Here is a 26140-nt window from a genome sequence, read left to right as displayed (position 1 = left end):
TTAAGTCATTTTACTCATGCCTGAAGTGAGTGTTTTATAAGGTGACTTTTTGGTATGAGGTTTTTTTTTTTTTTTTTTTTTTTGAGATATACCTACTATACCATAGGCTGTATTCTCTTTTGACAGGGCCGGGTACTGAATCTCAGGAAAACAGAGCTACTTACAATTCTCACTGCTAACAAGTTCAATAGAACAGTCTTAACAATTCTGGGCTGTTGATTATCTCAATGCAATAATATCCCACACTGCCTCCAGCCTTCTTAATATCCACAAGGAAGCCTAATTCAAGTAGTGGGTTGGTGGGCAACAGTCTATTTCAGTGTTTCCCAAACTGGAGTGTGCATCAGAATCCCCAGGAGGCCTTGTTAAATATGTTTGGTCCTCACTACTAGAGTTACTGAGTCAATGGATCTGAGATGAATTTTGATCATCTGCATTTCTAACAAGCTTTCCCAATGCTGCTGGACTTGAGGACATACTTGGAGAGCTGTCATCTACTGAACACAAGCAGAAGGGCCTGACTTCAAATCAAATCAAGAACCAGAAGTCAAAGAAATAATGAAAAAGCAGAAAGTTCTGATCACAGTTCACAACCACCCAACTGAAAAATTAAAAGATCCCTAACTTTCAGGATTGAGTATTTACTGGAACCAGGCATTGTACTAGAAGGTTTTACACGACTCCTGTATTTAGTCTTGACCTTGAAAATAACACTATGAGTAAGATATTACTGCTAGTTCCATTTTAAAGATGAGATTGAGAATTAGGGATAATGATTTTCCTGCAGTTATATAGTTCTGAAGTTCCAGATCCTAATTACCAAGCTATCAAAATGCATGTCTTGAAACCTTCCTCAATTATCAGTTTTGTCTTGGAATGTCTTCTCTGTATCAGGCTATACCTTAGGTGATAACATTTTAGAAAAGAGTCTACAGCGATTGTCTCATGACTTCACCTAATCTTTGGAATTAGGTTTCCACACCAACCTTCCTTGACTTGCCCAAATCGATTTCCTTATTTCTTTCTTTTCATTTACATGTCATAAACCAAGAAACCACTAAACTGTCCTTTTTTTCTGATTAGCACATAAATGAAATTATTTCTCTTTAATTAATCAGAAGGACCATGTGACAACATGGATTGCCCAAGGAAACACTAAAAGATTTTCAAGGTTTTTTGACTTGACATTTTCACCTATTCAAAGAACCATGAGAATGTTATTGATAGCAGCTGAAACAAGGACAGGGTAACAATAGCAAACGAAGAAAAGCAAAGAGGGGAGACTAGTGAGTGAACTGTCCTTTTCTGTATATGCTGTTAGGCCTTGCATTAATCCAATGGTCTATACTGTTTACTTTCTCTAGTGTTAAGTCACATTTCCATTGCGGACAATAATGATTTTTGAAGACTTTTTTGCTTTCTATTAAGCAACTCAATGCTAATAGTGAAACTCTGCTGTATCCAATTAAAAGAAAAACTGCTGTTCAAATTACACTTTACCTCGAGTTACTGAGCTTATCAATCAAGAATCAAGTGCTGAATTTTGGGGAGCAGCTTATTTGCACTAGCATTCCAGAGCCTCTGTTAAATGATTCTCTCTCTATGAACAAAGGCAGCTTGCACGCTGGTTGAATCAGCTGTTTCCAATGCTTGGCGAGGGACATCTCCAGATGGCTTCTTGCCACACTGACACATGTGATGATTCTAATAATACTGAATTCATGTTAAATGTTTTGGTTTAAAAAGTTTCCTTTTCATTCTTCCTACCTCCATGCCAACAGTTTTCAAAAAACAAGAGAAAAAGAAACATGCTTGGCAAATCAAGGTCCACTGTATTTAAAAAATACTGAATTAAACATCAAAGAGTTGGCATTATTTTATGTAATCATCAGGTAATTGTAAAGCAGAACACGTTTCCTGCTTCTTTTGTTGCACCTTTAAGTATTGCACTCCAGAGGAATGTCTTTGGTATATTCCATGGTGACCTTTAAACAAAGTATATTCCTCAGTGACCTAACAGTACTACATGCTTGTCTAGAGAAAGGAGAAGGGGACTATCTTAAATCCCAGTTTACCAATCATATTAAGAGAATAAGAAATTGAAAAAAAATTGAAGTCCAAACTGTGTAATTTCCAATTACTTTGGACTAGTGTGTGGGCACATCTTGTTTTATCTTCCATGAAATGACACTGTGACCTGAGTGACTTGAAATGCTAAGGCAATGAACTGTTAACCACCTGGGAATACCCAAAACCATCTTTCAAAGGAAAAACACTCAGAATATTCAGTGCATGTTAGGTAGTTTCAAAGAGGTAAAATAAAGTTCACACAAGCAGATTATCAGATGCAGATTATAGAAGAGCAAGAGAAAGCCAACATCTTCCACTCTTCAGAAGCCGACAAGACAATCTAAACTAAAAAGCAAACATGGAAGGATACCATAGAAATACCCAGATAGTTGCTTGATGGCAGTAATTTTTAAACGTCAGTAGGAAGGAGGACCAATGTTCTTTTTTACTCTTTTTTATTTCTATTAAGCTATAGTAAAACGTGTGAAATCTTACTACCAGCTGATGAGAATGGAGTTAGTGCTAACCCAGCTGTTGATATTTCTTCTCATTATAGTCTAGAAAGTCATGTAATTCCAGGCTAGAAAAGTGGTAAAACTTTATCTACAAATTAAAACTCTATGCTCTTTCTCTTAATTACTTTCAGTATAGAGAAAATGTTTAGAGAGGAAATATTTATAGATACCAGTGGCTCTAAGTAAGATCGGAGCTACCTATTTTGGTTTTCAATTTCCAAATTCTCAGGTCCTCTCTGAATGCATGACTATAGAGTTACTTTGTAAACAGAGTCTATGTTAGGAAATTATGTAACTTCATTCTTCATGAATCAGTGCCCTGCATGGCCCTAAAGTCATCAAGATAAAAAAAAAATTGTCACCCAGAAGCCTATGATAAAGTGGATAAGTCAACTGATTTTTGCGAGGACTAAGCTATTTCAAGTAATGATGGTAGCTTTTCTTGCCTTTTAAAAAAATTTTAAGTTATACAACTTGCATGCATTTCATATTAGACAGATTTAGAAACATAGTGCTACTTCCCACCCTACAAACCCATGTTCCAATCCTTCCTTCTTCTCTCATTTTCACTCTTAGTTTTTACACAGATCTAGCTTCAGTTTACTTAATGATAGAAAAGAGGTGAGAGGCAGACACCAGGAGCAGAAAAAGAAAACTACGATTTTCTTCCTTCCAAAGGACTTTAGAAGACGAGGTTTTCAGGAAAGTCACAACTAATTGAGGAGCAGCAGCAGGAACACCTTCAAAAGCCTGAGCCTCTTAGGGAACAGATGCTCCGGCAACATTTGGTTTTATATCAGACAGGTCCCTGTCCCTTTCGAAGCCCAGGAGCTGAGTGAAAAGAACACTGAGCTCAGAGACAAGAACAGGTTCCAATCATGGTTGTTGACTGTGCCTCCGTGTTCTTTTTCCAGAACACCAGGTGGACTTAGTGAAGTCTTTGCTGACTCCCTCCTGCAATCAGCTCACTGAATCCATATTTCCTCCTAATGGGAAACACGTGGGCAGGGACTGCATCCTGCTGCTGTGTGTGACTAATGCTGAATACTACAGTTAGTATATAGTAAATGTTCAAAACAAACTTTGTTAAATTAAATTACAGAGAGGTTAAATGAAGTATGGAATCATATATTCACACCAGGCTAGGCAGGCCATGTAAAAAGTAAGTGTAATGGAGAACAGGAAGACAGTTTTGCATTGAAATAGGTGGGCTGAAAACAGTTGCCTGCCTGATGGACATTTGTATCTGAAACTTTAAACAGTAATATGGTGTTCAAAGTCGCATTGGAGAGTTCAGCCTACAGGCTGCTGTCCCAGGTTCTTTTTTGGTTTAATTTATTTGAAAACCTGCCAACCAGTTCCATTTAAGCTACAATTACCAATTCCCAGTTTTAAATGTACAGATAACCTAGGAATTATGGATAAGGAAAATTGGCCTGGAAAAATCCAATAGCCTTGAAACACTGTGCAAGCTATGGTTTTTTAGAACATTTTTACTTCTAATTTTACTTGAATCCTTCATTTAAGTTTAATTAATAACAGAAGTCTGGAATTTATTTTGGTAGTACAGTTATTTGCTTAATAGTTGCTCTGTAATTAAAGTCACTTCTATGCTTAAAGGGAGACATAGTACTGATTTTTGGATCTCTCTTCTCATTAAAGGAGGTTACAGTTTTTTATTTCCACAGCAAAGTGATATTTGTGCTTTCAGCAAAACTTCTCAAACTTTAAAGTGCATTCAGATCATGTGGGGGTCTTTTTAAAATGTGAATTCTTGGGGCAGACAGTAGGCACAGCAGTTGAGATTCTGTTTGGGACACCAGCATCCCACATCAGAGTGCCTGGTTTTGAGCCTCTGTTCCCCTTCCTATCCCAGTTTCCCACTAATGCACATCTTGGGAGGCAGCAGATGAACCAAGTGCTTGAGTTACTTCTACCCTTGTGGAAGACCCAGCCTGATCCAGCCAGGGCCACCGTGGGCGTTTGGGAAGTGAACCAGCAGATGAGAGATCTCTCTCTCTCTCTCTCTCTCTCTGCCTCTGCATCCTCTGTCTCTCTGCCATTTAAATAAGGTGAAAATAAGTAAAATGTGGAGTCTACCTCCTCAAGTTTGGGATGGGGCTTTGAGAGTGTATTGTTTTGAATTTTCTATTTATTATTTGAGGGGCAGAGACAGGGAGAAACAAAGAGAAAGAGAACATTCCCAACTGCTGGTTCAATCTTCAGATACTCACAATAGCTGGAGCTGGACCAGGCTGAAGCCAGGAGCCAGGATCTCAATCCAGGTCCTCCACATCATGGGTGGCAGGGACCCAATCACTCTAGCCATCACCTGTATTAGTAGAAGAGGAGCTCCATTCTCCCCTGGGACTTACAGGCATCGCCAAGGACAATGACAGTGCACATCACTAAGAGGGAATGGAGGGAAGTGTAAGGTGACACCAGACTCAGACCTATCAGGTCTGGACAAAATCAGAAAGGAGTAGAGGGGGCCCCCTATGTCTGCACAACCTTCCACTCAGTAACTGCCAAGTTAGACAACTTGAGTGATCTTACCTTAAACCTATGGCCCTTTTCTGCTAACTTTGGTCTGCTACATTTTAGGAAGAGTAACTCTGTGAATTGAGATGGTCCAAGCTGAAACCATCTTTACCATTAGGCTGCAGGGACTCTCAGCTAGATGGTAAATATTCACATTTCAGGGGACTGAAGCACTTGTATTAAGATCATGGGTGCTGAAGCTAGCTCGTTCAAGTAAAAAGCCAACTAGGTTAAAACAAGGTCACAGAACTGTGACCTTGGGTAAGATATTTAATTTTCCTGAGCCTCTGTTTTCTCAACTGTATTACACATAGAATAGCATCTATCTTACTGGAGTTTTGTGAGGATTAAAATGAACTACTTTATAGAAAGTACTTCAAACAGTGAAGCAAATGAAAAATTCAAGGTACTGTACCTTGAGGGTAGAGGAAATGAACTTATGCTGTGTGATAAGTAGGGGAGGTTTGGGATGGTTCACCAGTTCCCAGCCCAAACAGCGGTAGAAAAGGAGACAGAAGCAACACAGCGGTTTCTCAATCACTCCATCCAGATGTCCTTCTGCTTGCCATACCCCCCTGGCAGGCAGCCCCCCTTAGGTCTTGGTTTCTGTGAATCTCCTGGTTTCAGCCTTTCAGGCAAGTGTCTAAAGTTAAGGCATCATTATTCACCTAAGAAAACAGGGAATAGTATTTCTTTCTGATGCTTAATCTGGGAACTATACTTGGTTATTTGTCCTTATAAGTGGGCACAGGCAGAAGGTAATTAAAAATATTCCATTTTGTTATCTGCCAACAAGAGCAAAGTTTGAGAAGAGACAGCTTGCATCCATCAGCAAAACTTAGTTTTCAGACTTATTTCTGGCTTCATGTATTTATGGGAAATAAGTCTGTCTTCCTTCAAATTAAATGCATCTATAAAGAGATTTTCATTATGATGATAATGATGGTATGAAATTACATTTTGTAGATGGTCTTTGTGTAGTAGCATTCTAAATTTCAATACAGATAAGAACATTAGTATAGTTAATTAAATCTTAAAGACATAAGCTTTGGAATCAGCTTTGAATTCTAGCTTCTCCACTGATTGGCTGCCTGACCTTGGACAAGCTCCACAGCTTAGCTGAACTTTAGTTTCCCCATCTATAAAATGAAGCTACATTATTTGGAGGATTGTTTGAAGATTAAGATATTTAAGGAGCCTACTACGGAGTATGACATACAATTAGGCTGGTAAGAAAAAGTAACTTGCTATCATACTTGGCAACTTTAAACTTCTATAGCAGGGAGAGAGAATGTATTTTATATAAGGTTATTTATAATGTTTCTAACTCCTTGCAATGAATGTTTTGGTTCAATCAGTCCCACCCACTAGAGCAATAGCAGAGATTGCCTTTCCCTGTTCCTGGCATTTCAGGTGTGTGACACTGATTAGGAAGTCCAGGCAAGACAAAGTTGGTTGAAAGTTTTTACATAAAAACAAATCTCCGTCTCTGGACATGAATGAGGCAATGAGACAGTATTCAACCTAGAGCCATGGTAAGCTTGTATATATTTCCAAAGAAGATAATCATGAGAGGAGAGCTAATGTTACACTACAGCAATTTTAATCAGTGCTTCCATTCCTTTAAACAACTTAGGTTTTTTCAGATTGCTGTCATATATTTTCTCATTGCCCTCTGCAACATTTGGATGGAAGATTTCCTCAGCTCTTCGACAATAAAACAAAAGCTCAGAGAAATTCTTTCCCCAAAATTGTAGAGCTTTTTAGAGGTTGAGCAAGGCTGACTACCCCAGCTTCTTGAATCCAAACTGGATTCTTCGGCCGGTTCTGAAAATTACAGAACTGAGGAGAGGTATTAAGATATTCTAAAATAGCTTCCCATGGAATCTGTGATTAAAATTCACAATTTAGAAAAATCTAGGTTTATATTCCAGCTTTCTTTAGCCTTCTCTCTACCTTTAGTTTCTGTGACCCTGAGTAACTGAAATTCCTGTTTCTTTTCTGCACATAGACTGAGAGGAACGTTTGCTATGAGGTTATTACGGAAGGCTGTGACAATTACTGCTGATTGGCCAGCTGGTGCCAGATACAACCATGGAACCCTCAGTGTTTGTCCTCAAGGCAGCACTGGGGAGTTGTGCAGACTCTGGTCTCCTTGCTTCTTAGTGGGATCCACAGATCAACCACTTGCGGATCACTGGGAAGTTTGTTTAGAAATGCACAAGCGGAAGCCTTTTCCTAGACCTGCTGAATAAGGGACTCTGTTCTTGAACAAATTTCTTGATTATTTTTATGCACTAAACACTGAGGAGCACTGGACTAGATATCTGAGATCCCTTCAAGTGCTGAAAATCAATGAATGGAGGGGCATACATTTTCAAAAAAAGAGTCATTGTTCAAGAGCCTTGGGGAGGTCTCCAGCCTCTATGGTGAAGTGTGGAGGAGGTTTTGTGCTCCCCTTGCAGGCACTGAGCTAATCACAGCCAAGGTGCCAGCTAAACCCTCAGGGAGAAACAGGGCTGTAGAGAGAACTGTGAAATCTCCCTCAGCTAGGCATCCCTCCCATGGCTGTGGTCTGATGGCTTCTGTGCATCTGGCCAATTACACGGTGAATTACCCCAGCAAGTATTGTCAAATGCACCATCCACCCTCACTCCCCAACTCTCTTGTTAGGAGAACTGCTGTTAATCTGACACAGCCTTGTCAAATATCTCTCTGTTCCCTTCCAACACCAAATTACCCTGGGATCTGAGATCTGAAGGTGACAGCAGACCGTGAAAGGTGCTAAACTTTACAAAACATAGGCTGTAAATCGACTTGGGAAGTGAAGAAAATTACGAGTTTAGGAAGACAGGAAAGAATATCAAGCCCAGCTGATGATCGGACCCTTTGCTAAAGGATAAAATCTCCACTAGACTCTAGGTCACATACTGGAAATCTCAAACAAATGAACGAACCTGGATTCAGATCCCAGGCTTGCTGCTTACCAGCCATGGGATTCTGAATATGTTTTTTCTCCTTAAGACTCAGTTTTTGACCCCAGGAAACCAGAGTAATGAGTATTCAGATTACCAGGGAACTCAGCAAGCTTTTTTTTTTTTTTTTTTTTTTTAGCACCAGAATCACATAGGGGCTTTCTAAAATTTATATTCTTGGGCAATCTGAAATTTACATTTCAAAAACCAGGCATGGGGCTAGACACTGATGATTCTGGTGTTCTGAGGGGGACCCTCAGCAAAATGCTCTTCTGGGCAGTGGATGGTAAGAGGTGAATGGAATGGAGCATTTAGCCAGCTTCTGGCTTGATGTCAGTTGTTGGTAAATGTTAACATTTAGAAGATGCAATTAGTAGTTCAGATGTGGGCAGTGACTTGCTCAGGGTTACATAACAGGTCCAAATAGGCATAGGACTTTTTCTGGTTTCCAAAGAATGCTCCCCAGAGTTGCTCTGCTGGAATAACACAGGGGCAGGAGGAAGGCTGTGGGTCAAATTATTAAGTCTGCGCAGGAAAGGCAATGCCCAGTGATGGGCCGGTGATGCTGGAGCGTTGGGGTAGAGTCTATCCTCTTTGTCATTTAACTCTTGTGTGACTTTGGACTTGTTACTTCCTTTCTGTGATCAACTTCCTCATTTATGCAAGGAGGGGATCCTTTAAGCCCCTTTCAGGGTTTAACTGTTTCTATTCTGTGGCAGACACGCACATCCTGGCTGGACCGAGCAGCTCCTTGCTACGCGTCCTCCTCTGCCACCTTTTTTGAGATGGAAGTTCCTTTACTTCTGAGACGCTTTTCCAGAACATCGGGCCGAGGGTAACATCTCCCTTCCTTGAATTTCAGTAGTATGCACTGTCTACACTGTGCACCACCCATTCAGATTCCTGTCCTGTTGAAAACATACTGGTGGGGCAGTGGCTGAATCCTTCAGACTGACGGAAACAATGTTGCTGTATTTAGGGAGAAATCTGCTGAAGCTGAGAAAGCTTTCCTAAGCTCAGACAACTAATAAGGAACCGCCCCGGGACAGGAGCTCTGGGCTGCCTCCAATTCCAAATCAAGTAGATTTGATTAAACAAGTCTGCCATGCTTTTTATCATCAGCCTGAGCTCCTGGAGCAATAATTTGATAAATATTCACCGACTGATCATTATATTTATGATGTATCTTCAAATCTGTGTCCTTTGTGAGCAGAGTTTAATGTTTTCCTGAAACAGCTATCCCAAGGGGAGCAAAGAGCAAGTGGCCGGAAGACTCTCACAGGAACGCAGCCCACGTCACTAAACTAACAGCTAAACTCAACACACCTGGTGCCGGAATGCTCCACTCAAGTCTGTGTGGGAGGACTCAGGGCCACGGTGCACGTTAGGGTGGCAGCTGTGTAGCAAGCTTGCCCTCCAGTGACTCATGGGTGCCTTACTCCGTCTTTGGGGAACTGCAGCAGGTATCCTCTGACAGGAGAGGAAGCTTGCTATCCTGCCCTTGAAGACAGACCAACTTCCTGAAATTTTTCTGCAGTAGAAGCCAGCAGAAGTGTTGGGAGGCAAAGAGACAGCTTGTTTATTGCTGAGGGAGATTTCCAAATTATGTCAGGGTCCATTTTCGTTATGTATCCCTGGGGGCCCTTTGCCGACATTAAAGGAGCAGCAAGTAATCCTGCAAACTGATCCTCAGCAGAGGCCATAAACAGTCCTAATTTCCTTAGCAACACATGGAGGTAGTTGCTGGAGGTGCTGTACTTTTTTAAACAAAATTTAATATTAATAGAATGATGGTTAATAAAAATTTAATGCCAGCCCTTGACTCCCAAAGCTGCACATGGAACACAAAGTTTTGTTTTTCCCAATAAACAGTTCATAATCTTTCTAGAGTTTTCTCGCTAAGAATTGCTTTCAGGATATTAGAATGACTACCACACCTCTCAAGATCTGACAGCTTATCAACTGTAAAATACAACATCAATTTATTGGCAGATTACAAGTATTTATAAAGGAACAAAGGAAAAAAATTTCATAGGATATATAAGTGTCCTACTAGCTTTAGAAGGTGAATCTTTTCTTCCTTAAAACTGAAAATTATTGCACATTTTTCCTTAAACTAACCCAAAGAGACAGCATATTATTACATTTGTTGAAAATCCAGTGGTACATCTAAATTTTTCTGTGTCTTACTAAAATTTGCTAGGTATTTTGACAGAAGAAATATGCTTACGAAATTTAACTCATTTTTTTAGCAAAAAAAAAAAAGACAAAAACAAAATTAAAAACACCAAAAAGCTTACTGAAAGGAAGTGAGCTTAAAAGATAGTTATGTAAGTTTTGCTTGCACAAGAGGGGTTGACAAGGTTCACGGAGTAAGAAGAGACTCAGTGAGAAACTGGCCAGGCCATGGAACAACCAGGGCAGGGAGATGTAAGTGACTCTGGTCCTGGAAGGCAGTTTCATCAATGACTTCTTAGCTGTCTGTTTCAATTTTCACTTCTATGAAACAGGCTTTACAAATACCCTCTACTCATCCTGTGATACTGAGATAATTCCATTAGGTACCACAGGAATTGCATGGAAAAAGTATAAATATTTTAGCAGAATGCAATATTATAATAATCTAATATGCCTGACTTCTCAGTTATTTTCTACCTTGTAGACTACAAATTATTTAAATAAAATTCTAATTTATCCTGTGTAAGAAGCCAGTCTCTTTTCATGAGAGACAGGAATTGAGTCCAGAGTACTTTTAATTGTTGCCAGTTCAGAAAAATATTTTATAATTTTATAATATTTCTCTCTATGGAGTTTCTTTCCACATCTTTCCAAAAGGCGATTTCTTAAAGATAGTCTTTAAGTAACAGGAAGATAAATACTCTATGTAAGGGTATGGATGTGAATTAGCTAGCAACTGCTTTTTTAGAAATAAATGAAAGTAAGTTTCATTGAAAGGAGGTGATGGGACCCCTGATGCAGGTCAGAAGAGGGAATCACGAGCAAGAAGGATGAGTCCGTGGCGATGGCATCCCCAGTGCAGGGCAGAGGCTGCCTGGCCTGGGACGACACACACTGCTGCCTGCTACAGATCTGAACGCCCAGTCTCCTGAGTCTCAGGCCGATGCATATCTAGACGGCCATGAGCAGAGTTGCTGCAGGGCTGTCCACACTTGGGAAAAAAAACAGGAGGACCCTGTGTAAGTGCATCACTGGCATCTTGAACCTCTGATGACTGCATTGACGAGAAAGGCAGAAGCATGGGCTTGAGCATGCTCAGGTAGAGCAGTTACTGCTCACTCTGCACTGTTCTTTCTTGTACTCTCCATTCCCTCTGCCTTCCATGCTCAGCTCTGCTCCTCCTCTCCCTTCTCTCTCTTCTTTGTTCTCTTCCTCTCCTTTCTTGCTCCTTCTTTTCTCTGTTCCCCTTCCTTCTTGTCTTTCTAGCGATAATCACTAGATATCACAGAAATGTGTAATGTACTGCTTATATAAGTCTGTAGTTATCTTTTCTTATTTATGTTTAAGTAATATATGAAGACCTCAAAGAAGAAGGAATTGTATGTGTGTGTGGTAGATATGGCAAGGGTGTGTGTGCATAAGAAAGTGCGAGAGAATTAATGAAAAGATTATTCTGGCAAGTCAGTTGACAGTATGTGTGTGTGTGTGTATACACACATAACTTCTTTAATTTTAAAAATGATGTTTACTAATTATAAAAGGTAAAAATGCATGGAAAGATATAAACTGAAAAATATAAGTACCATCCCATCTCATTCTCCAAATGTAACCACTAGGCAGAGATTTTCAAGCATGAATAATATTTGTGTTACCTGTTTAACCTCTGAAAAAATACAAAGTTAATTATGATCTTGTATCAACAATATGAGAGTACCTTAAAAAGCCTTTAGAAAAATGTAATTAAAAGCTAAATTTATTTTAGTGCCAACAATTTTTAAAAAATTTCTTCTTATTTTTCATCTATTTGAAAGGCAGAGCAACAGAGAAAAGGAGAAACTGGGGGAGAGAGACAGAGAAAGTAAGGGAGAGGGAGAGAGAGAGAGATGGGCAGAGATGGGGGTTGGCTGGTGAGAGAGAGAAAGAGAGCAAGAAATTGATTTTCCATTCACTGGTTCACTCCTCAACTATCTGCAACAGGTAGAGGTAGGCTAAGCCAAAGCCAGGAGCTTAGAATTCTATCTGGGTCTCCCATTTGAGTGTCAGGGGCCCCATACTTGGGTCATCATCTGCTGCTTCCTGGTTTTCATTAGTAGGAAGCTGGGTTGGAAGTGGAACAGCCAGGATTTGAACCAACATTCTAATAGGATGCTGGCATCCCAAGCCATTGCATAACAAGCTGTGCCACAAATTTCTACACCAAAATAAATTTACCTTTTAATTCTATTTTCTCAGAAGCTTTTGAATACCCCCCCATACATTATTCAAGATAGATTCAGTATAAAACATGAAATAATGTATTGAGTATTAAGAAACTCTTGAGACTGGTGTTGCAGCACAGTGGTGAAGCTGTCACCTATAATGCCAGTGTCCCATATCAGAATGCTGGTAAAAGTCCTGGATGCTCTGCTTCCAGTTCAGCTGCCTGCTAATGTGCCTGGGAGAGCAGCAGGAGATGGCCCAAGTACTCTGGCCCTGTTACTGACATGGGTGACCCGGATGGAGTTTCAGGGTCCTGGCTTCTGTGTGGCCCAGCGTGGGCCTTTGCAGCCATTTACGGGAGTGAACTGGCAAGTGGAAGATACCTCTCCCTTTCTGTTTTTTTTTTTTTTTTAAATATATTTTATTTATTTGAAAGGCAGAGTTAAAGAGAGACACACACAGAGAGAAAGCGGTTTTCCATCTGATAGTTCACTCTCCAAATGGCTGCAAAGACCAGGGCTAGGCCAGGCCAAAGCCAGGAGCCAGGAGCCAGGAACCAGGAGCTTCTTCTGGGTCTCCCATGTTGGTACAGGGGCCTAAGTACTTGGGCCACCCTCCACTGCTTTCCCAGGCACGTGAGCAGGGAGCTGGATCAGCCGTGGAGCAGCTGGGGTTCCAACTGGTACCCATATGGGATGCTAACATTGCATGTGGTGGCTGTATCTGCTATGCCACAATGCCACACCTACTCTGTTTTTCAAATAAATAAAATAAATTCAAAGTTAAAAACCAAACAAAACCAAACAAAACCAAAAACACTCTTAAGACAGGAGCAAGCATTTAGTCTAGTGGTTCAGACTTGCATATCCTGTATCAGAGTGCCAGGGTTCTATACGTGGCTGCAGCCCCTGCCTTGAGCTGACTGCTAATGTGCCCATAGGAGCAGGCAGATATCTCAGGTAGGTGGATCTCTGACACCCATGTGGAGACCTACATTGAGGTCATAGCTCCCAGTGTTGGGTCCCAGTCATTGAAGGTGTTTCAGGAATAAACTAACAGATAGAGGCTCCCTCTTTCTCTGTCTCTCAAATAAATAAATTTTTAAAAACTGAAAAGAAAAGCCTCTCAAGAAAAATTTAGGACTGTATGCTTAACCTAGAATTTTCAGAGAAATTTAGCCATTCCAGAAAGTCCAAAAGTTATAAAGTACAAATAACTAGACAGTATGAACATTTAAAACTTCTGGCATGAATTAGAGCCTTGGAACAATATTTGAAATGCCAACTAAAAAATGCTTGATATCTTTATTTTATTTAGAACTTCTGAAACCCAATAACTCATGAATCCTTAAAAATGGACAAGAATAAGAATAGACAATCCATGGGTCCAGCGCTGTGGCATAGTGGGCTAAGCCTCTGCCTGTGGAGCCAGAATCCCACATAGGTACTGGTTTGTGTCCCAGCTGCTCCTCTTCTGATCCAGCTCTCTGCTATGGACTGGGACACCAGGGCTCCCACATCCATGTGGCAGACCTGGAAGAAGCTCCTGGTTTCAGATCTGCTCAGATCCATTGCGACCATCTTGGGAGTGAACCAGCGTATGGAAGACCCTCTCTGTCTCTTCCTTTCTGTCTCTCTAACTCTACCTCTGAAAAAAATAAATAAAAATCTAAAAAAATAGCCAATCCACAGACAAGCCAATTCAAAGAATAAAGAGTATATAAATGTAAGAAAATAAAGAGCATATAAAATAAAAACATAAAGAGCATATAAATGTAAGAAAAGGTACTTGATTGTTTAAAACAAAACAGCAAGATTATAAGCATTATAAACTGAAAATGGCAATCAATAATTGATGCTGCTAAAGAAAAATTGAGAATGAGATTTGTGTATATAAAGGCATAAATATATAGACATGTAAAATATTTTAAAATATATGGTTTTTCTCAGAAAAAAGTGGGATTTGGATCTTTTACTTTCCTATATTTTTAAGTATTATGTAAATGAAAATAATCATGTACCTAAAATATAATTAGGAAGAGAACCAAAAATTTGTGTCTATTATAGAAAGGAAAGGTTTGCCTGATAAGAATGACAAGAGAGAAAAGTATAGAAATGAAATATTCTTACAAGGTCAAATATTTATTCACTATTCTTTGTTCTGTTTTTCCTAATCCATGTTTATTAAAACATTTATTACATATGACATCTTGACTTTTTTTTGGCAAAAACTACAGATGTGACTCTATTAGATATTAATCTGGGTGACGAGGTAGATTAGATATATGTACATGGTACTACATTTAGACATCAAATAGTTGCTCCTGCTGTTTATCAAATAAATCATATATTCCCAATGGTATGAAAAGATAGCTTTTTAAAGATTTTTTATTTATCATGTTCTTTCTTTCCCATTCTACTTATTAGTATACTGGACCCATAGCTTCTTCATGTCCTTTTATTTTATTTTATTTTTAAGATTTATTTATTTTAAAGTCAGAGTTACATAAAGAAGGAGACAGAGAGAGAGAGAGTGAGAGAGGTCTTCAATCTGCTGGTTCACTCCCCAATTGGCCGCTCCGGCCAGAGCTATGCTGGCCCGAAGCCAGGAGCCAGAAGCCTCCTCCCAGTCTCCCACGCAGGTGCAGGGGCCCAAGGACCTGGGCCATCTTCTACTGCTTTCCCAGGCCATAGCAGCAGAGAGCTGGATTGGAAGTGCAGCAGCCGGGACTTGAACTGGCACCCATGTGGGATGCTGGCACTGCAGGCAGTGGCTTTACCCACCATGCCACAGTGCTGGCCCCTTTGTATTTTTTTTTTAAATAGACTTTTAGTACCTGATTAGGTTAGGTGACTTTCTAAATCATTTGGAAGAGTCTCCTTCTTTTTGCTGTCATCTGCAAGCATTTCAGTGCCATCAGGAGTATTTACCTCAATGTTTGGTTGAATTTACTACTGAAACGTCTGGGCCAGAGTCTGCAGTGGGAGTCACGTTTTTCTGTCAGTTTTCTTAGTTTTATGTTCCATAATACATCTGTTTTTTATCTTCTGTTTCTCTTAGGGTTTACTTGAAAGACAGAGTGAGTGAGAGAGAGGGAAAGATAGAGAGAGGTCACTCCCCAAATGGTTGGGATAGTTAGGCCTGGCCCACGTGGATGCTAGGAGCCAGGAACTCCACCTGGGCCTGCCATGAGGGTGGAAGAGGTTCACGTGTTTGGGACGTTCTCTGCCTTCCTAGCGCATCAGCAGGGAGCTGCACAGCAAGCAGAGCAGCCAAACTGAAACAGTTCTCTGATATGGGATGCCAGTGCTGCAGGCAGCAACTTAACCCACTGCACCACAGTGCCAGACCATAATTTATAGGTTCTAAAAATGTCATATGTTTCTTCAACATTTTCTCAGGTCCTTGAATAGATCTCTTCAGGGCCGGTACTGTGGCACAGAAGGTTAAGCTGCGACCTGCAGTGCCAGTATCCCATATGGAATAGGGTTTGAGTCCTGGATACTCCACTTCCTATCCAGCTCCCTGCTAGTATGCCTGGAAAAACTGTGGAGGATGGCCCACATGCTCAGGCCCCTGCACCCATGTGTCCAACCGGGAAGAATCTCCTGGCTTTTGACTGCAGCCTGGGTAAGCCCTGGCTGTTGTGGTCATCTGGGGAATGAAGCAGTGGATGGAAGACTCTCTCTCTCTCTCTCTCTCTGTCTCTCCTCTGTTTCTGTTTTTCAAATAAATATATAAGTCTTCAACAAAATACTCTTTGAATTTTCCTTTTCTATATAATTATGTTTTTCAAAAAAATTGTACTTAGCAGTATTCATACTGTCTCCTTCTTTGTTTAATAAGCTTTCCCTTGATCAATTATTTTTTCTATTTTATTTAAATTTCTAAAAGAAGTAACTCTGATTATTTATTGTGGTTTATTTGTAATTTGTTTTGTTTAGATTTTTAAATTTATTAACGTACAATTTATCTTGATTAATTTCTTCTATTCCTATGTATTTTGTTGCTCTTTTCATTACTTCTTCAATTATGTATTTTATTCACATTTAAAAATTACTTGTAGGGCCAGCACTGTGGCATAGCCAGTGAAGCCACTGTCTGCAGGATTGGCATCCAATACAGGCACTGGTTTGAGTCCCAGCTCCTCCACTTCCAAACCAGTTCCCTGCTAGTGCCCTGTGGAAAGCAGCAGAGGATGGCCCAAGTGCTAGAGCCTCTGCACTCATGTAGGAGACCCTGTTGAAGCTCCTGGCTTGATGTTTCAGTCTGGCACCGCCCCAGTTGTTGGGACCATGTAGGGAGTAAATAGATGGATGGAAGATCTCTCTCTCTGTTTCTCCCTCTCACTCTGTAACTCTGCCTTTAAATTAAAATAAATAAATCTTTTTAATAAGTTTTTTTTTTTTGACAGGCAGAGTGGATAGTGAGAGAGAGAGAGAGACAGAGAGAAAGGTCTTCCTTTTTGCCATTGGTTCACCCTCCAATGGCCGCCGCGGCCAGCGCATCGTGCTGATCCGAAGCTTGGAGCCAGGTGCTTCTCCTGGTCTTCCATGGGGTGCAGGGTCCAAGCACTTGGGCCATCCTCCACTGCCTTCCCGGGCCATAGCAGAGAGCTGGCCTGGAAGAGGGGCAACCGGGATAGAATCCGGCGCCCCAACCGGGACTAGAACCCGATGGGCTGGCGCTGCAAGGCGGAGGATTAGCCTGTTGAGCCACGGTGCCGGCCTAATAAATCTTTTTAAAAAATTTAAAAAAGTATTTGCTAGAAAGATGTTTGAAGCTATAGCTTTCCTACTACTAATGGTTTTAAACACATTCCTGTGAATTATGTAATATTTAAGTTACTTTATTTTATGAATGTTCCTCAATTTAATCAATATTTTATGTCTGACGTAAGTTAGAAAAGAATTTATGCAAACAATAAACATTTTTTCTTCATTTAAAAAATTTTTCATTTCATTTGAAAGGCAGAGAGAGAGAGAGAGAGAGAGAGAAATGGGAGAGTTATTTTCCATTTGCATGTTCACTTCCCACATGTCCTCAACGACCATAGCAAATCCAGATTCCTGAACGTGGTCTGGGTCTCCCATGTTGGCGGCAGGGACCCAAGTAGTTAAAGCCATCTCATGGTGCCTCTCAGGGTGTTTACCACCAGGAAGCAAAGTAATCAGGACTGGACTAGCAACTCTGATCTAAGATGCCATTTGTTTCAAGTGGAGGTTTCACCATGGCATCAAATGCCTGCCACAGACGTTACTAAATATACTCCTCAGAAAATGTTTCTGTAATCTCCTCTTTTCATTTTTCTCTTTGATTTTTCTATCACTCTAACTTAGTTGGATACTACTTCAAATTGAATTATATGTAGTTTTAATGATTATATCTTTATTTTATAATTATTATAAATGATCTCTCAGTCTTCACACTTTTACCTTGAATTTATCCTTGCATAGTAATAATGATAAATTGTCAGCTTTCTTTGGGATTTGGATTTGGCTCTTGTTTTGGCTTGGGACTTTTCTTAGAATATTTTACAATATCTTTACTATAGAGTACCTCTGTCAAAAAGCATTCAATCAGGGTTAGTTGCTTGATTCAGTCTGATAACCTAATTCTTTTAGTGGGTAAGTTGACATATGCTGTAGTCAAAAGAGGTTAGCTGTGTCTTCATTTTGTCATTTTTGATTTCCACTCTAAAAGTTGCTTTTCCATTGTCCTTTTCCTTATTTCTAATGTCAAGCTTTAGCTACATTCTATGTGTCTTTATTTTCTTCTTGTTATGTAAGGTTTTCATATGTCATGTGACTAGTTTTTGATTCTTCTACCATAACAGTCCCCTGCTTTTGTATATACTACAAAGATATGAGGGGTAAAAATAGAGATTCTTCAACTTTCCTTATGAAAATTTTGATTTACAAAGTCTTGGACCAGGCTAAAATTAAGAGCCTAGAACTCAGTCTAGGTCTGCTCTGTGGGTTTCAAGAATCTAAGTACTTGAACTGTCAGCTGCTGCCTTCCAGGGTTGGTATAACCAGGAAGCTGTGATTGGAAGTAGAACTGGGACTTGAACCCAGGCACTTAGAAATGGGATGCAGGTATCCCAAACAGCGTCTTAATTGCTGTTACCAAACACTCAGCTCAGAATCTAGTTGTTAAACTGGAGTCACAGGTGACTCTAAAATAGATAACCTAAGGTAGACCCCTTGAGAAGGATTGTTATTGTAGTTGTCTACATTAATGCTAAAGATAATCTTTAATTTCTTGATTCATAAACTCTAGAAATAAAAAAAAATACTGACCCCTATTGTGAAGTAGCAAAAAAAAAAAAAAAAAAACTTCTCTTGTCAACAACCTCCATTCAGACATTTGATTTACATTATGTTTGTCCAGATTTATTTTTATGTTTTTTCAGCATTAAGCTTATTAAAATATTTTAATTACATTTAGTTAAGTACTCTTAACTCCTGAAATTGCTTGGTTACACATGCTATTTTTACTTTATTGGACTTTATTTACTTTATTGGACTTTATTTTTACTTTTATTGGACTTTATTATTCTAACTTTCCTTATTTATTTTTTAAGTTATTATATAGACATAGAGAGATAGATGGGAGCAGAGTATTCCTGTCTGTTGGTTCATTCTCCACATATCTACATTGATTGAGGCTGGGTTTGGGCTAGAACCAGGAAATAAATCCAGGTCTCCGATGTGGGTGCAGGAACCCACTTAGCTGAGCCATCACCATTATTTCCCGGGGTGTGCAGTGGCAGGAAGCTGGTAATATTCCTCATTTTGAATATATTTTCCTGCATTATTTTGTTATCGCTTATTTTAAATAAGGAATCATTAATGCTATATTTATGACTGTGCACACTGAGGACAGAATACCTTTCTTTTGCCTTCATATATCACTAAATATGTTCCCCCCTCAGAAACTTTAAACATTTTTTTATTGTCATAAAATTTAATATTACTATGAACAGTCTGAAACCTAATTTTTTACTCTATTTTTTAATAGTTTATTCAGTCTTCCTTACAGGAAGTTTAATAACTTCAGACAAATATAATAATCATTACTGAGATTACATAATTTTTATCTTGTAACACAGTGTATCTTTTGGAATCTTTACATATAGCAAATTAATATTAACTTCATTTGTAAATACAATATATTTACAAATATATACTGTATAGCACAACAGTTAAGAGCTCAGCCTCTATAGTCATACCTTTTTTCAATAATTTTTAAGTTGTCTAAACTTAAGCAAATAAATTATGCTCCTTAGGTCTTGGTTCATCATCTGGAAAATTATTATTATGACAACATAGGATAAAAATAAGAACTGTATGCCAACACATAATTTGTGAAGTCTTTAAGCACATAGTAGGTATTTAAGAAGTGTTCGTTATTGTCAACATTGTTATAATTAGTTACTGACATTAGATTCACGTTTTCTATGCCCTATATCCCATTCTATACTTCATTAACCTGAAGGTTCTACATGTTTAATTCACAGGATCATCCTTTGTATTTGTAATGTTTCCTTAATCCTCTAAGTGAGTGTCTCTACAACTTTTTTCCTCTGCACTTGACCTGGGTTTCTAATAGCTTGAACTTGGTATAACTGCCTTGATTATTTGCTGCAAAACATTAGTGGTTTAGATTAATTTATTAGTTTCTATAGATTGTTTTGCATTCTCTCTCTCTTTTCTATAGACAGAGGAACAAAAAATTCTATTTAATGCCCTTTGAAAAGCAAATATAAAGTAACTCAGGTTTATAAACTAGAATCTACATTATCTGTGAATAATCAAAGACAAATTTTAGAACCATCCTGATTATAAATCCAAAGTAATTCCCACGTTGGTTGCAGGATCACATTCCCATTCCCCTAATGAGTGTAGTTGTTAAAAGGTACACATAGCTACTGCTACTCACACGTCTCATCTCCTAAACTGTTTTCACACCCTCACAAAGGTACACCTTCCCTTCCACAAAGCTTAGCGAGATGATACCTCCTTTTGGTTTACATCAGCCACCTTCCTCTCTGAACTCAGCCAAGTCATCAATCTCTGGAACTCCTCCAGCAGGACAGACCCTCCTCTGGGTGGGGTCAGTGAAGCCACACTGGTCTCCCAAGCGAGGTCCTCCTTGTCACAATCCCTGCTGGATCTCCTACTGTCTAACACCCTTGGACTCAAGAACGTTATTATTTTTTTCTCTTTTTTATCATTCTTTGTGTTCTGCCTTTTCAAGACATCTATGCCAACAAGATATCTGCTCATTCCCAGGTCTTCCTGTCTTGCACAGCTCTGTGTTGACAACTCACTGCAAACCGTGTCTTGCAGACAATCTCTTCGTTTTAACTTCTCTCATCTATCAATATTTACATACTTAATGAAACGGAGTCCCTTCTGCCAGCCAGCAGTCTTAAACCGAAGACTCCTCTGCCCACACCCTCTGTCTCCTAACAGGCCTGTTACTATAAGAATATGTTACTGGCAGATGCCTTCTGCCCTGCAAAGCACTGCCAGAACCAGTCAACTGCAAGCCTACATTTTCTCCCTTTCAATCTCCTCTTCTTTATCATTTGTTTTTGATGTTCTAGATTTTTTTTTCACATTTCCTTCAATTTTTGGTGAGAAAAACAAAGTTGTTACAGAAAATTTTCACTTGTCCTGAAATGTTTCTTTTCTCCTTTCATTGGAAGATTCATTCCCTGCTGCCTGCACACTGAATTCTTGCCTTGCACTTTGCCATCCTGCCCTGGCAATTTGGTCGGTTTCTTGAACAGCTGCCAGGCCCTTGGTTCTGCTTGCAGTAATACTGGCCATGCTCATGCAGCACTGCTTCTTGTAAAGCTGGGTCTTGACTCCTTTTGTTTCATTTTTTTCTGTTGCTCTTTTACTCCCTATGGCTTTTGGAAAATGAGGAGAGAAACTATACATGGATTTGGAGACCTTTTTGTCTCTCCACTTCTCCAATACTGTTGGTAAGAGAATACAGTTCAATGTTCTTTGTGTGTGTGTGTGTCTGTGTGTCTCCCTTATTTTAGAGGCACAGTGGTTGTGTGTGTACACACGTGTGAATGATCTGTGTAGATGAACGTACTGCCACCCTCTCACATGATGATAGTAGGTATGCAAAGACTTTTCTGCGGAACCACCTGGTAATATGTATCACCAATTTTAAGGCACATAACTTAGGATTCAGCAAATCTATCCTAAGAAATGTATTAGGAATCAGTGCTGTGCAAACACGTCAGTGATGTGATGCTTATTTTAGAGTTGATAATAGTAGAAAACCACTATGAAATAATGTAAACATCTAAATAAATGTCCAAGGAAAAAATACCAAATAAATGATGGTGCATGATTCAACAGAATATCTTACAGCTGCTAGATATGATGTATACTTGGACTTAAAGAATGAAAAAGTAAGTAGAAAAAAAGTATACAAAATAGTAGCATATAATTGTTAATGTAAAAGTATGTCTCTAGGTATGTGAACAATAATTATATTTTTTTGCAGGGAGTACAGGTGGTGTTCTTGGCTTCTTGTTTGTATTTTTAAGAATGATCATGGATTAGTTTTATAATCACAATAACAGCAATAGAGCTAAACAGAAGAGAAAAAAAAAACAGAAAAATACACTCTCCTTGCATGGATCCCTATAATAATAGCAACTATTGAGTGCTCTTTTTCTGCTACCCTTTAAGGCTTTTAACATAATTACTGCACTAAATTCTCTCAGCAGCTCCATAGGCAGAAAGTAGTACTTTCAGTTGAGGAACCTAAAGGGTTAAAGGTTAACTATATCCAGTGTCACACACCTTATAAAGACAATGCCTGAATATAAACCTAGGATATTCTGACTCCAAAATACACCCACCTTCTTATTGTCACATACTCTGGAATTTTGACATTTTCATAGGTTTCCAGTTTAATAAAAAGCCTATTATTTGAACTTGTGAATACTAATCCCTATTTTATACTATAAATAGAAACTTAAAGAGGAATCAAAGGACAGAATAAAAACATATTCAAAAAACATATCCAACAGAAAATATAAGAACAGAAGATGTTAAAATTATTATTTCAATGTAAATCATTGAACAGTTTCATTAATGTAATATTTTATGAAACAGAGGAAGAAATCTTGACAAATCAGGGTCCAAATCATGGAATCAGACAGCATTAACTCTTTGAAGCCATCAACTAAAGAGTTTAATGCACCAAAGAGGCACATTTTCTTCGTTTGCTCCCTTTCTAAGGATATTTTGACTTCCTATGAATGTCACCAGGCATTAGACTAATCTACAGTCAGCTTTCATTTTGATTTGACACATGCAGCAATCTGCAGCAACTTTCACTATAAATCCAAATTCCCAATTCATTCACATTTTCTTCTACATGATTAACATTCTACCCAGAATACTGTCCAATCAAATCAATCTACTTTAATTTCAACAAAAATAGTGAAATTAAAAAAAAAACCCTTTAGGAATGACATAGCCTGAGATAGTCTGAGAGCACAGACAACAGTAAGTGCTGACTAAAAAAGGGTGATTAACAAAGCTTCAAACATCTCATCTACTAAAATCTAACCATTGCCATCTATCAAATCCCTTTACCATATAAAATAAGAAGCTATGAAGTAAAAAAACAAAATAAAATACCAAGACAAAGTAAAGTTTAATAATTAGCCATACCTGTCCCCCATTCTAAACATCTTAACAATGAACATCAAGGAATTTGAAGTCAGAAAAACAAATTCAGGAAGAGCATGACACTTTGAAGATATAATAATGGAAACTAATCTGGCATCAAGTCCTCATAGGAAAGATTCACAAACATTCTGAATCATTCACTGCATCATCAAGAAATAAAAAGAAACTGAGTTGGACAAGTAGCATATAAAGTAGAATGGTGACAATTATTATCCCCCTGCTCCAATTTGGAGGGTGAATATGAATGATAATTTGCCAACTAAGATTGCAAACACATGAAGATTCAGAAACAAAGAAGTAGCCAAAAAGAGCTATTCCTCGGAATTCATTCCAGTCAAGAGTTTGACAAGGAACAATTTCAATTATTATCTCTTATCTACCAATTTAACAGTGTTGGGTGCCAAGAGAATACTTATTTATAAAGTAAATAATAATAAGGAAACAAGGACTTGATGCAAGTATAACAGAGACAGACACAATTAACAGGACAGAAAACAGAGTCTCCTGAATTCTGAACCAACCAATAGAATAAATGTTTTCTTTCTGATGTACTTAACTAACCAAACTGAAAACAAAACAAAAAGCTACCACCACAACACAACTCAAAATGCCAGAGTACATAATGACATACAATCCTTGCAGTACAATCCATCTGATTTCTTTCTCTAGCACAACAATCATTTCTCAATGGAATACTGAGGTGTAGGTTCTCCATATTTATATTTAAAAAGAAAAGAAAAACCCCAAACCCAGAAAACAGCACTAGGGCTTCATGAAAACATTTAACTTATCCTGACATCTCTGAGAATACAATTTCCAGAGTTTATGTGCAAAGACTCCATACGTTATTTCAAAGAGAACAGCTAAACAAATTGGCTCCAACAGAAATACAAATAAATGGATTAAAAACTGGCTATCTAACCGTATATAGAGAGAAATCGTAATTGGTAGTCCGTCTAGTTGGGGAGAGGTTTCCAGTAGGGTACCACAAGGATCGAGATTGGGTCCCATTTTGTTTAATATCTTTATAAAAAATCTGGAAGACAAAGTAGAGAATGTGCTAATAAGTTGACTGATGCCACTGTATTAGGAGTGGTAAAGTAAATTGGACATAGATAAATGCTACTGGTCTTTAGCATCAGAATGGGACTGCTAATTAATTGTTATTTTAAAAATCTATTCTTTATAAAAAAATCTAATTCCTAGTAGCAGAAATAGATTTAAAAGATCTTAGTGGCTTTGCATGACAGAAATTAGGCATCCTGAGTAGAGATAGCACAGAGGGTCACAACAACCATCAAGCTAGAGTACAGAACACCTTCAAATGAAGATTTCTGGTGAAGCTTTATTTGGGAAACTGGTAGTTATTGGCTTCTCAACACAATAAAGATATTGGAGGTATTTTAAATTTGCAATAACCAAAGTGATGAAAATTCAGGAATAACTAGATTTTCAAAAATGCATGTATTTAGTACTTGGCATAAAAATATACAAGAAAACCACATCAACTTGAAAGGAAATGAGAGTTGAAAACTTGAAGGCATGAGTAACAACAATGAGTGTAATCAATCAAAAGCAATTCTACTAGGAAACACATACACATACACAAACAAAAGAATAAAATGGCTAATAGGAAAGCTTTCCTTCTACTAGAAGAGAGATTACATTTTTTTAACTATTCTAAAGGACACTTGGGGAGAAGTATTTAGTACATTTCAGGTTAGTGTACCATTCATTTTTAAAATCTTAGAATTGGGGCCACCATTGTGGCATAGTGTGAAAGCCACTGGAGAGATACCAGAATCCCACATGGGCATTGGTTGGAATCCCAGCTACTCCACTTCCAATCCAGCTCCCTGCTAATGGCATGGGAAAAGCAGCAGAGGATGGCCCAAATGTTTGGACCATGTAGGAGACCATGTGCCCACTTTGGCCTGGCTCAACCCTGGTTGTTGTGGCTATTTGGGGAGTGAACTAGCTGAAGGAATCTCTCTCTCTCTCTCTCTCTCTCTCTCTCTCTCTCTCTCTCTTTCCTTCCCTCCCTTTCTCGCTCTTCAACTCTGACCTTCAAAATAAATACAAAGAAATCTTAGTATTGTACAACTTTGTCACATGAAGACAACTGTGAAAATGACACTTGTTTATGGTCTTTCATAGACATAAAGGTGGGGTATTTTTCAAATGAAATCAACTGAGCTAAACACCACATATGGACTAGTATGGAATAGCTTTACCCTTTCATTTTATTTTCCATTTTATTTTTATTTTTTTAATCTGCTAACACAGTAGGATAGTCACTGGATAAGGACAGGAAAATTCAGAGCACACCTCAGAACTTTTGTTGCCTTTGTACATAACCTTAACTAATGCAATTAAATAACAGGACAGGAATTGCTTTAATAAAGAGCTGCAAATTCTCTTCTTCAAACAAAAATGTAAGAACGAATGCATAAGAGAGACTGGGAAATGTGGAAGTAATTGTCGAAGCAACAATAGGCTCCCACCTTGGCAGCTTCCCATTTCCTCCCTCCCTAAACTCAGAACAAATTTAAAAATCATGTTAGATAATCTGACACAATGCTTCCATCTCTAGGAAACAATCAAAGGGAGTTGAAAAATTCTATTCCTCTCCTAGCAACTGATTTCTCCAGAGCAGCCAACAATACTTAGCTGATTATATGTGCTCCATCTTTGAAAAATAGCTTTACAATTACAGTTGGAAAGGGGAACATTCTTCATAGGAAAGAGTGGCATTATTCATGATGCTGCCACATCGGACAGCACTGCTCAATCAAAACCCACTGAGGATTAAAAGCCGGGTGAAAAAGGAAGCCATGGGGGTTTGGCATGTTAGATTGAAACAATAAGGTGCTCATCTAATCAGGATGGTTGTAGGTATTCTATCCTGAGAAAGGACTGGTAAAGT

At 38.7% G+C, this 26140-nt stretch overlaps 1 protein-coding gene across 3 annotated transcripts in view; it reads right to left on the bottom strand.

Moving 5' to 3' along the window:
• Positions 1–26140, bottom strand: part of GABRB2 (gamma-aminobutyric acid type A receptor subunit beta2) — a 316460-nt gene that overhangs the window by 7715 nt on the left and 282605 nt on the right. The window contains exon 9 of one of the 3 annotated variants that reach the window (XM_062189679.1): positions 24137–24250. The exons of the other annotated variants lie outside the window; for them this stretch is intronic. Within the exon in view, the coding sequence (XP_062045663.1) occupies positions 24137–24250 (114 nt within the window). The remainder of the gene's footprint in view (positions 1–24136; positions 24251–26140) is intronic. 3 annotated transcript variants of the gene reach the window in all.

The sequence above is a fragment of the Lepus europaeus genome, chromosome 4 (assembly GCF_033115175.1).
Source record: "Lepus europaeus isolate LE1 chromosome 4, mLepTim1.pri, whole genome shotgun sequence".
In the NCBI taxonomy this organism is placed as follows: domain Eukaryota; kingdom Metazoa; phylum Chordata; class Mammalia; order Lagomorpha; family Leporidae; genus Lepus; species Lepus europaeus.
The sequence above is the reverse complement of the archived record's forward strand: the minus strand, read 5'-3'. Positions and strand labels throughout refer to the sequence as shown.